Source organism: Condylura cristata, unplaced genomic scaffold (assembly GCF_000260355.1).
Source record: "Condylura cristata isolate star-nosed mole 26May11 unplaced genomic scaffold, ConCri1.0 scaffold00008, whole genome shotgun sequence".
NCBI classification, from domain to species: Eukaryota; Metazoa; Chordata; class Mammalia; order Eulipotyphla; family Talpidae; genus Condylura; species Condylura cristata.
Window position 1 is genome coordinate 47,289,929 of NW_004567109.1, and position 13,256 is coordinate 47,303,184.

At 32.2% G+C, this 13,256-nt stretch overlaps 1 protein-coding gene across 3 annotated transcripts in view; it reads right to left on the reverse strand.

The window, feature by feature from the left end:
• The window catches only part of ADGRL4 (adhesion G protein-coupled receptor L4), a 77,238-nt gene that overhangs the window by 8,330 nt on the left and 55,652 nt on the right, over nucleotides 1-13,256 (reverse strand). For all 3 annotated transcript variants that reach the window (XM_012722036.1, XM_012722037.1, XM_004679146.2), the window contains 2 exons: nucleotides 11,580-11,800; nucleotides 11,383-11,449 (listed from right to left, as the gene is read on the reverse strand). In XM_012722036.1, coding sequence (XP_012577490.1) covers nucleotides 11,383-11,449; nucleotides 11,580-11,800 — 288 coding nt within the window. The remainder of the gene's footprint in view (nucleotides 1-11,382; nucleotides 11,450-11,579; nucleotides 11,801-13,256) is intronic.

Sequence of the window (13,256 nt, forward strand, 5' to 3'; positions counted from 1 at the left end):
TAAATATAAATTTAAATGCAAATTATAAAAATTATGAATTTAGTTGTAAATTTATATACATATACATTTACATGTTTTTCGCCTAGTATTAGTTTTCCGTTGCTGGTTATGTACAGGGTGAAAAGCATGTAAATTCATATATGAATATGAATCTACATATTTTTAATCCTATAGTAATTTTCTTTTGCTGATTATATATATATAATACCCCATAATTTCAATGTTTCTTTTTTATTTTTATTTCTTTTTAATTATAAATTTGAAACCTAGTTTAAAAAATACTACTTTATCAGTAACATGTTTATTATTGATGTTCTACACACTTGCTGATAATCAATATAAAAACTTCTTTATTATGGATTCTGTTTCTGAAAATAAAAAATATTGTAACAGATTATAATAAATAATGTCCTTTCTAGTATATTATAATTGCAGCTTACACTTTGAAGCAACTGTCATTTCCCCTCTGCCTTTATAAGCTCTTCTCACAGTTTCAAGATTAATTGAGGATACTCAGTAAATATGAATTTCAGATAGACAGCAAGTAATGTTTTAGTATAAGTATGTCCCATAAAATTTGGGGGACATACTTAACATAAAGTTATTCATGTTTATTGAAATACAAGTTTATTAGGCATTCTATCTATGTATGGTGTGGCAACTCTAAATTCATGCTACCAAATTATTTTCATATATAGTCCTTATTATAATTTGAGGACACTGGCTTCTTTTAGCAGAAAACCCAAAGGGCATCATCCTCTTCACACAGGCTGAACTAAAACTGTTTGAAAGGAGGCTTCAAAGGAAGAGGAGGTAATTTTTAGATGATGTAACTATTACGCGGCCTGAACAGGTTTGTATGTGCTAAGACTCATAAGATATTTTAAAAATTTATAATGGATGAAAGAATATAAAAGGTTGTAGCCTACTACAATCCAGTAAAAACAAACAAACACCCAACGCACTTCCTGGTGGCGCAAAGGGTAAAAGCACAGCACTAAGACACTTCAGCAAGAGTTCAATCCCCTCCCCGAGGTGATCCACATGGTACAGCAGACCTCTCCTGACCCACTCACTGCTCCCCTCAGCAGTGTACTTTGTCAGCGGGCCTGTTCTGCTCCCCACTCTGTCTCTGATGAATCCTCTCACCGCCCCTGCACTTCTGGTCTGCACCTCAGTTCTGTATACATAAATAAATAAATCTTTTTAAAAAAATATATACCCAGGCCTGGCCAAACTCTACCATTGTGCATTGAACTCTAGGGTCTACAATTGGATGGAGAGCTGTTCTGAGATAAAATAGCAATTTTCACATGACTGTAACCTACTTGCACAATGAGACTCAAATCAGTGATAAACAAATTTATTGATTATTTTCTGTGTGATAGACAATGTTCCAGATTGCCTTTTCTAATTCTTTTAACCCTCTCAGCAATTTTATAGGATATTCTTATTTTTCTTATTATCATTGCATTATTTTTCAAAATTTAAGGCAAGAAGTAAATGTTTAGCAGCTTATCTGAGATAACAGGAAGTAGCAGAGCCAAGATTCACCACTAATAGCTGCTCTAAATTTATGTTCCTAAGCACTTTACAAAACTACCAATCTAAAATGAAGGCCCACTAAAGCAAGTTAAATTGACATCTGAAATTTCAAGTATGTAATTGTTTAGAATTTTTTTTATATTAGCCTCAAAGAGTTATTTCATTTTAGAAGTGGTCGAAAGTAGAATGAAACATTAATGAGTAGTGATATTGTTGGTTACTGGAAATTGGGGTTCATTGGAATTAGTAAAGATTCCAGTGGAGGTCTGTTAACATTGAACAGACTTGGTATGTGATGTCAGTGATTCCCTCCTGTACTCACTGTCTTCCATGGTCAAGGATCTAAAAGTGTGGTATGTTTTCCTGTGTTGGTGAATAACAGAGATTTATAACCTTTTTAGCTCAAATATGGTAAATCTAATGTGATTCATGTAGTGGTCTCAAGTGGAACACCAGAGTAGTTGTTGGGGCATAGGAAGAACATATTAGAATTCTGATAGTTTTTCAGGGAAAAATTAAGGTTCACAACTTAAAATATAGACAACACAGGTACCTTCATCTTATCCATGTTATAGAGTCACATGTCTTGTGAGCTGTTTGTAAGGACATGTTTGTTCCTAAAGGTTTTGTTAGCTTTCAGTCCAGTGCAGCATTTTTATGTACACCTATTAGATAATCCTTAGACTATACTGTGCAGTCTTAATAAAATGAAAAAGTCATCAAATGTCTCCAAGTGCAAGGCAGATTACAATTAATACTGATAATGAATATATAAATGAGAAAATTATAGAACTGACATATTTTCTAGTCCTGGAGTAAATTATTTGCCATACAAGTTGAAAGTTCATGTGAGTCCGCCAAATTAAAAGCCACAAAGATCTAAACAGATTTCATGAGATATTTTTCAAAAATTCAAATTATTAAGAGGAGTACTTGAAATATACATTTAGATGCATATCTTTCAATCATATTTAAATCATGCACATCATTTCTTTAAAGTCAATAATACATGTTTATCATGCTGTTTGCAGCAACATAGATGGAACTGGAAGGGATTGTATGAAGTGAAATAAGCCAGAAGGAGAAAGATAAATACTGGATGGTGTCACTTATATGAGAAATTTAGAAAAAACAAGCAATAGAGCAGAGACAAACTTTAAAACCAGTTCTTAAAAATTAACCATTTATCTTAGGCTTTTAAAGGGGAAGTCAGAGTGGGGGAAAAGAGGGGACTATGGTTACTTTAGTGGAAATAGGGCTACAATTACTATACATGGGGGACTTGAATCTTACACAGTCAAAATACTAGCAAAGATGTAAAAGAATAGTACTGCAATAACAATAAAACAATAATAAAAATAATATACATTTATAAATCAGTTTTAATGTTTTCTTTGACTAGAGATTCTAAAAGCCATGCATTATTGGAGTAGAGCTCTGTTTTTCGTGATCAAGTAAATTAATAAGTAATACAATGAAAATAATATGGTACAAAATTAATTGCATTCTTAAATGTAAATTGAAATACACATTTCCTTCAGTAATACTGCTGGAAGATACAATTAGAAAGCATTTCTGAAGATGAGAAGGAATGAGTACTAGAATAGAAAAGTCAATGTAGTATTTCTCAACCAGTCACTGAAGTACAGATTTAATGTATCTTTGTGCAGTTTCAGCTCTGATAAACATTGAAAGTGAGCACTAAAAAAATGAACTTTGGGCCCTCCCTGGTGGCGCAGCGGGTTAAAGCACTGCACTGAGAAACTAAAGCCACTTCCGCATGAGTTCAATCCCCGCCTGCCCCGGAGGTGACCACATGGCGTGGCAGACCTCTCCTGACCCGCCCGCTGCTCCCCTCAGCAGTGTACTTCGTTGATCTGCCTGTTCTGCTCCCCACTCTGTCTCTGGTGAATCCTCTCACCCTCCGCATCTCTGGCCTGTACCCCAGATCTGTATGAAAAAAAAAAAAAAAAAAGAACTTTGATCTATACCTTTGAAAAATTATTTACCAATATTTTATTTTTAAAGATGAAATACTTTTTAGTGATATTATCATTGGTGATAATAGTCAATGAATTTTATTTTATTCTTAGTCTTTTAACTTTATATTTTCAAGTAATTTTTTTAAGGTTTATTTATTTATGCATATAGAACTGGGTACAGGCCTGAGATGCATAGGCAGTGAGAGGATTCACCAGAGGCAGCGTAGGGAGCAGAACAGGCTGACTGACAAAGTACACGGCTGAGGGGAGAGGTCCACGGTGCATGTGGTCACCTCCTGGGCTTGGGATCAAACTCATGCTGAAGTGGTTTTAGCTGCTCAGTACAAGTATGTTTTATAATGTGCATTATAGACAGCTCTTCCTGTTTGTGCCTGTCCTTTCCCCTAATAAACCTGTTCTCTCTCTCTCCATATATATGTGTACATACATATATATATTATGTAATGTGCATTGCATATATTTTATAATTTAATTCCAAAATATTAGTAAACTAGTGAGTGTAAACAATTTTTCCATATGAAAGGTATTTATGGAGGTACACAGTTTTTGCTGATGGACTCTACTCAGAAAATTTTATATATCATTATCTTATATGATTTGACAAGTTCAAAGATGTTACTGATTCATTTTTAAAATAAAAAAATTAAATGAATGCTAGACCACACTTCCTACATTCAAATGGCAGTTCTGGAACCTATAAATAAATAATTTACTTAACTCTTCGCATTTTGTTTTACTTGTGTTAATTTAATAATATTTAATCTTAGAGTTGCATATATTAATTATGCAATTAATTTTCTTAGAGTAGTTCTGTATCAAAAATGAATGTCAACTGAAAGAAGACTAAGCATCCAGACACTCTAAATTTTATATATTGATTTATAATCTGTTGTAGTCAGGATTTTAGGTAGGATACTTTAGGTGATTGTTGGACATTCTTGGCAAGTACTTAAATAAAGTAATAAAGAATGAGGATAGATATTTGCAGAAGACAGCATATCCCTCCTTTTTAACAAGATGGGAAGAAATTTATTTTGACATTTTCACAAGTAAAAAAGAATAAAAGTTTATGAATAATTTGTGGAAGGTCTGCAGTTGCTAGGCTTCTCACAACGTATCTTGAAGCCATTTGTGGAATCTGGCAGAAAGAATAGGAACAAGTTTTTTATGGGTCTAACAAAGATCTCCTCCATTTAGTCTCTTTTGCATGTGAAGACAAAGGAAAGGAGGCGATGAAACAGCTCAGAATGTGAATTCATAAATTCTGTATTTACCTCTACACTCTCTATGCCTATAGCTGGATAATCCTGAGTAAATTGCTTGTTGTACCTTAGTTTCCACTTTTTAAAAATATAGACAAAATACTATCTTTTACCCAAATAAATGTGAATTAAGTTCTATTGAGTGATGACTGTACTCTGAATAAGGAGATCTGGGGCTCTTGTTAGGATTCGCTACCATCAGGATGTACTTTTTTTTTTTTAATCATAAGGAATTTTAAATGTTTCTTTCTTGAAAAGCCATGAAATTAAACACTTTTTTTTTCTTATGAGAAACAAAATTCAAGACAAAGTCACACAGGCATCCATTGTCTCAGAATGAGTAGTTCCTGTTTTGCAGAGAATATTGAAGGGGACATAGGCTCAAAATATTTTTGGATCTCTATTTGCAGGGAAGTTAAATATTTTCAGATACATGCAATATCCCTTCAGATACTCACAGAGATTGACTCAAAGAAGGTGTCCTCTACGTGCAGGCCAGCTTGAAGAAGGGCACTGTGTTTAGTTCAGAGGATGATCAGAAGTATAAGAATTGTCAAAACGTGTACTATGCTTAAGTCAAGTTGAATGCTTTTTATGAATTCATATTAACTTGAAGCTTGATGGTTTTATTTGTTGGCTGCATGAGAATGCATTTGTTTTGGTGTAAGCAGTCCTTCTCAAAGGAGAACTACATTTCTTTAAAAAGTTATAAAGAGCAGAACCCCATAGGTATTACAAATAGATAATGTAAAGGTATAGTTATTATAGTGTGAAAATCTAGTAAAACATCTCTCATTAACTGCTACTACTATTTTTTATTTTGATGTATTACAGAAGCTTTTGTGAGGATTAACTCTGATGTTAAAGAGTTTTGTCAAGATTAAAATATTTTACAAATGTAAAGTGAATAATAATTCTAAGGACTGTCTTATCAATACTCACAGTGTTTCCTTTTCACATATCATTATGTAACATAACTAACTCACTGTAAAATACATTTAAATGGAATTATCAGTAAGGAACTATACCTTGGTCAGTTATTTCTAATTGGATTTGATTGACTCAAGGGATTTTTTTTTCAATATTTTTTTTGGAACTCTAGTTTCTATGATATTATCCACTTTTAATTAAATTTTCTACTATGAGTCCCAAAGAGATTATCTGTGGAATTATTTCTAGTAAGAATACAATTCCCATGTTTGATAATATATTGAAATTGCAAATGTATTATTTATGTTTTATTTTAACTCCACTTTTTTCTTGTTAAAATTCCAGCTACCTATTGTTTCAAGGTCAGTGTAATATGAAAACCCTAGCTAACTGTTATAGGTACTGAGATGTTTATTAGTACATAATATGGTGAAAAGGTTAGAACATTAAAGTGTTTGAACCTCCAAAGTAACTAAAAGGTCCATCAAACAACTCTGATGCCATTAAAGTATGTAATTAAAATGTTAATGTTACTATATCCAACATTTAAAATTTAAAATGCATAGTCTTCCTACTAATACAGTTTCAGTGAGGTAATCCAAAGGTCTTTGCCAAAGCCACAATTATAATTATTTTTCTTTTATTTGTATCATCTAATGAAAATAACAAAATGCACTTCTAGAAATATATCCAGATCTAGACCAGTGCCCTTCCAATGAAGAGAACTGGCATCTACAAAGTGACATTTGATTATGTCTGGGTGTGTATGTGTGTGTGTGTGTATAACTATATAGTTGTATAAAAAAGTTGTGTGTATATACACATACACAAGTTTTCTTTTCTACATCTTATTTCACATCTAGGTAGTGGTGGGTAAATATCAGACATGTTGCTAAACTCCCTATAAATCTCAGGACAAATCCTACAACAAAGATGTGTCTCAAAATGTCAGCAGGACCCCTGTTTATGTGTCCTAGAATATCATAATCCTTCCTTTCTCTTTGTATATTCCAATTTAGCCACTTAGACACCATAGGAGGTAACAATAGCTATTGTTGGAAAAAATATCCTAAATTATTGGTGGGAAAAATTCTCATATATATTGTTGGTGGGAGCAATCAGTTAAAGTAACTAGTTTGAAGGCAATATATAAATTAAAATAAATGCTTCCTACTTGCATTTCTATTACAATTTTTGTATAATTTATATATTCTTTGCAAATTACTCATTCTGAGAGAATGGATGCCCTGTGTGACTTTGTCTTGAATTTTCTCATGTGAAAAATGTTAATATTTAATATCATGGCTTTCATACACACACACACACAGGATTGGATCAAGGATTGTCTTTCCAGTATTATTTGCAGTAAAGTAAATATTGGAAACATTCAATATCAATCTGCAACTAAATGTCAATCTGTAAGAAAGATGCCAAGTAAATTAGGGTATGAGAATATGAACAAAATGGTAGAATTATGTAGTCTAAAAAGAAGGATGAATATTATATATTGCAGTGTAATAAATCAGTGTGCTTGAATTTATATCAAATTTTAGCTTAAATATAGCTACATGCCACATGATGGTAGTATTTATGTGATCATTATGTGGTCAACTATGGATGACAAATAGAATGGTGGTTCTTCTACATAGTCTAGATATGTAGTAGGCTTTGATGCATGCATAATGAAAGAATCACCTAACTTCATTTCTCAAAACGTATACCTGTCATTAAGCAATAAATGACTCTGTGAGTGTATAAGCAAAGATGTGGTGGGACACAAAATAAATATTAAGAACAGGAGTAGTTTGTCATGGAGAATATATGTGGTATGATATACTCTAACTTTACATAGTTTCATAAGATTTTTAATTTTGAGCAATTTGTGAAATTAAAACTGTAATTAAGAATATATCAAAATTAATAAACATAGATGTGATCCATTTTTTAATCTAAAAAAGAAGTGAGGAAGAGCAATAATATAGAAACAATGAGAAGAGTTGCAATTAAAATTCAAAGGGAAGCTCTCATATTTTTAAAGAAAATGCTTTATTTAGACATAGCTTAATATTTGCATCAATCAAGCACATTTTATTCTTCAATACTGAATATGTTTATGAAAAACTTAAATTCTGCTTAAAAGTTAAATGATTTTCTCAAGCTCTTTACATTTGAGTACTAGAATCTAATCAGTTGCACTAGTTTTAGTTGATAGTATTCAGCATTTAAGATGAAAATTACTGAAGAAAGAAAAATGGAAATTTATCTACACTTTGCAGCTTACTTTACAAAGATTTAGAACTCTTTCATTGTATAGCTCAATCTTTCAAAAACATGGCCAGATTTTTTCATATCGTGACAATCTTAGAACATTCTGAATGTAGTGATTGGTGGCTAAAATCAGTGGGATCAGTGGTTATTCTTTAGACTTCGAAGAGATCCTTAATATTAAGGAGTGAAAACCTTAGGAAGTACTTTCATTGGATCAAAGCAGGAAACACTGTTGTTCAAATACCTGAGTAGTTACCAGTTTTCAAAGGAGATTGAAAGTTTGAATATTCCTTTGAAACAATATAGCTAGAAACAGGACCTGTGCAGAAATAATTCAGCTCTTACTCTTTTACAAAATGTCTTTAAGGCATTTTATATTATAGTCCCGAAGAACACATGCTTCTGGGCTCTATTCATAAAAAAGGAGCAAATACCATTTACTAGGAACCTTATTACACAGAAGAAATATACGGATTCCATGTAAAAATGAAAGCTATTACCTATTGTTCTAAAAGGTTTCTTCTCTAGAGTACAAGTCTTCCCAGGTTTGTTGAGAGAATTCCTGAAAATGATCTTATATCTCTCAGTCAAGAGCAGTCACCGCTAATTTCTATTTAAATTTGAAGGTTCATTTATATTTTGTCTTTATTTTAAAAAATAAATGTCTGTATTGCTTTAAGCTTATATTGCTTTCCTCTATATTTCATACTTTGTTTTATGATAGTCATTTTTTCCAAAAGAGTATGCTAAAGACTTTAAACAAATTATATGAAGTAATAAAAACATAATCTTATCAAACAAGTGCTATCACATCTTCACCAATATTTTAAAAAATATGATCTCTACTTAAATACACGCACACCCACATACTCACATATACACATTCATGCTATCATTCCCTTGCATAACATTTTTTTAATTTACAAGTCAGGGTTTTAAAATTGTATTAAATTTTGTATTAAAGTTTAGTAAAAAAAAAAGGTAGAAAAAAGAGAACCATAAAATTATCCTCCATGTTAATATGCATTTTTCCCTTTTAAATTTTAAAAAATGTTTGCATTTTCTAAAGTGTTGCTTTTTAATAAAACTATAGACTTGTTTTATAGGGCAGGCATCATTAACTTCATTTTACATATGAGGAATCCAGGACACAAAGCAGTCACATAGGTTCTTCCTGCCTCACTTATTTCCATGGTCTTTATGAAGGGGTCAATTAAAATACACAGAAAATTATCAAAGACTTATTAAAGACTTTTATGTTCTAAGTGACCAAAAAAAGAAGGCATGTAACTTTGCAGTCTAAGGGTCATAACACAGAGAATGCAGTGTGAATCTGCCTGTAGAAAATCACATTGCAATTAGTTGAACTGTGGCCTCTAATACTGTGCAACCACAGTGCATTGACCAGGAAAAGAAAAGCTTCTCTTTTTGACACTATGCTCTCAGCTTACACTCCCAAATCTGTATTATGCCATGGGATCCTTTCTTCAGTCCTTTCACTGGGCTATACTGTGGCTGATTTTTTGGTAAGAGCCATTGGGAAGTGTTAGTGACTCTTATTCAAATGTTGGTGGTAAATATTACTCTTACTTCACTTGAAGGAGCTACTATTCTGGGACAATGGGAAATTTCACTTAATATCATATTACAAGTCTACATAAAAATAATATCCGTGGTATGTCAACATTAGCATAGTAAATCAGGGATCACTAGAGTAAATAAATTCACTTCAACTCACACTCACTTAAGGAATTTCTAATGTTTTTAAAGATACTACAAGGATTGACACCACTTAGCTCTAGAGTAAAGCTGAAGTGCCTCATCTTTTTCTTAATTAGCCTGACCTGTATAAATGGAATAATTATCATTCTGTATCAGGGATAAATTGGTTCATTAATTTACCTGGTCAAAAGATCTTGTGACGTGACATTTAGGCTTCTAGGAGAACCTTGGGGGACTTATTTTTAGACAAGTCTATTTAAAGTCTTTGGACTTCACTATAATATAATTCAAACTTATCTTTCTCCTTACATAAGCAAAAGTCAAAAACAATTTCAAGAAACACTTGCCATTTCTTATCTTAGAGAAGCCTCTACTTTTTCTGTTTTCAGTAAAATTATCAGCTCACTATTGAAAGTTCTATCCCATAGAACTATTATTTTTACTAAAACTATCAGAAATGGTCCACTAAGAGAAAAAAAAATCAGTAAAATTAGAATATGAGAATAGTGTCTTCACATAAAGTATTCATATCTGGGCAACATAAGAAAATACATGAATGCACTCTATTTAGTAATCATATGTGGATTGAAAATTTTGGAATTATGATAAATGAACTCTGAAATTATTTTACCTGAAACCCAGCCAATGTTTCTTTTTAAATTGCTAGACTTATTGTGAGAAGTATATACAATTTTCTATGATGTTTAAGAAATTTAGCCTTTGAATACATCTTGTTTACCCATACAATTAAAAAAATAAACCTTGATGAAAATTGTTTGCTTTGCATTTTAAGTCTTTCTACACTTAGCAGATTTCTTGTAATCATAAAAATCACATGGGAAAGAGTGAGAGACAAAAAAGTTCAAAAAAAGATAGCTAACTTATGGTCAAAACATATGGTACAAAGTTGTCCAAAATAATGTCACAACTCCTCCACTGACAATTCATTCCATTCTAGAATCTTGTCAGACCTCCCAGATTCATTGACAGACTATTATATTCAGAATGATGTTGAGAACTTACAGCACTTACAAATGCTCTTGAGACACACAGAAAGTCTCTTTTATATAACACCTGCCAAATTTGTAGGTTTGAAACCACTACCAATAAGAATTAAAAGACCCTCTTCTTTGCAGAAATAGGACTATCAATATATAACTTGTCTCCTCATGAGAAATAGTGGGTTCTTTTCTCTGATGCTGCAATTTAGTTTAAAATCACTTTCATGATGATGACAGGGTACAAAAGGCTGATAAAACTATAAAGATGACAGTCTAATTTTCAAAGATCACTGATCATAAAAGATTAAATAACATAAACATCTAAAATGCCAGATTATCAGTTGTGAGTACACTCTCAATGTTGAAGTATGCTGAGATACTACTGATAAGTAAAAAATGTTTTCCTATATGTTATAAAGAAATAAATCTCCCCCAAGAATGTACTGTAGTTGCTCTGACTTTAAAAATGTACATACATATTTCTCACTAGTGATGTAACATTGCAAAATGTTAAATTATACATTGTAAACTGCTCATAATTATTTGTCCCTCAGAACAGTTGTTGGGAATTTTAAGTACCATTTAATCATCATTAATCACTTCTGAATTTAATCATTACTGAATTCTAATAATAAATTTAAAAATACGTACAAGAATGATTAGACATGCTGGTCCTATAAAACTCCAGATAAAATTGTTTTCTGTGCTGAGCCAACACCTGAAAAGTAAATTAAAGATAATAATCTATAAATATGTTTGTATGTACTTCAATAAAATAAAATTGTCAATGCTGTAAAAGGCATGTTCAGAATTACATGTCAAATACTTATGAAGCCATTTGAACTTACACTTTGGTGGTTCCATAGTATCTGTATCCCAATGCTGCTGAAAATCCCACGACCACTGCTGGGCTGAGATAGCCAAATATATAAAAATTCTTGTGCAAAAATCCCTTATTATAGATGACGCCCACAACAATAAGATAGAGGTGAATGCCTTCAATGCACATCCAGGCAAAAGCAGCTAAAAAGAAGTAATGCAGCAGGCCAGCAATGATTGAACAGAAGAGCTAGAAATCAAAAACGAGAAATGATCAGCATGTTTTTTCAGCATTGTCAAAATATAAATTCTCAAAATTCTCTATGAATTGTGTTACTTTACATAACACTCCACAACATTCAAATATTCCTTTCAAGTGTCTGGTTTTGAATATATTCACCTCCAGTTGATTGAATGGAATTGTGTTTCATCCATGTAAAGACTTCACCAAGCCTGTGATAGAATAAGTCACTGTTCCTGTCCAGAAGATTTTATACTTCTCGTATATATCTTGTAAGCAATAAAGTGCAGATTAATCACAAGTAAAGCATAATATCTTAGTGAGTTCATTTTTGGTTTGGAGATGCCTATCCTCGATTTCATTCTTGCTCAAAGAATGAAAATTATTGCTAATTCCATGCTAAATGAAGCATAAAAAGTATCTTGATTAAATGATAAGCACTAAATTTACAAAACAGATAAATGGTGATATATTTTGCAAAAATATTTATTATAGAATCACTTTGTTGTAAGATTATTTTAAGATGGGGTTCAGCTAAATATTAAGATGGATTTCAGCTAAAAGTTATTTGTAAATGTTTCCTTCACACCTAGAACTGGAGTTGGATATTAAAGACAACAGAAAAACCACTAATACATTCTTCTGTAATTAACTAATGCTTTCTATTACTGGGAAAATAAAATAATAAACACATATCACACTTATTAAAACAGCATAATTTAAACTTAATGAGATTCCATTCTAAATATGTATTGGAGAGTACAAAATTATGTTGGAGAATAAATAGGTCTTAGGTGAAATTGGGGGACTATTTTAGTGAGGAAGTGATATTTGAACTAAAACTTGAAAATAAGAATTTTATAGTTAACAATAAACTGGTAATAAATACTTAAAGAATTGTTTTAAGATGACAGTTGATGGTGGGATGAAGTTGAAAGAAACAGGCACTGAAGGCTATTGAGAGATAGATAAATTAAAAGTGTTATAATACCACTTCAAAACAAAAAAGAGAAACATTCAGCTCATGGTCTAATCTATACTGTTTAGAGTAGTTGCTTTGTGGCACCTTTCTCAGAAAAACCTTGAAAAGCTACAAACAGTTTCTGTCCTAGAAAGATTTCTAATAGGAATAAAAATATGAAGGTGGGCCCTCCCTTCTCACACAATGGGTTACGCCACAGCACTGCAAGCTAGCTGCACTTCAGTGCCAGTTCAATTCCCCACCCCGGAGGTGACCCACATGGTACAGCGGGCCTCTCTGATCCGCCCGCTGCTCCCCTCAGCAGTATACTTCATCAGTCTGCCTATCCTGCTCCCCACTCTGTCTCTGGTGAATCATCTCACTGCCCCTGCACCCCAGTACTGTATGCATAAGTAAATAGATCTTTAAAAAAATATGAAGGCAATTTAATATTTTGCAGTATGCTCTAATATCTAACTGATAGGAGAGCAATTTACTTATGTT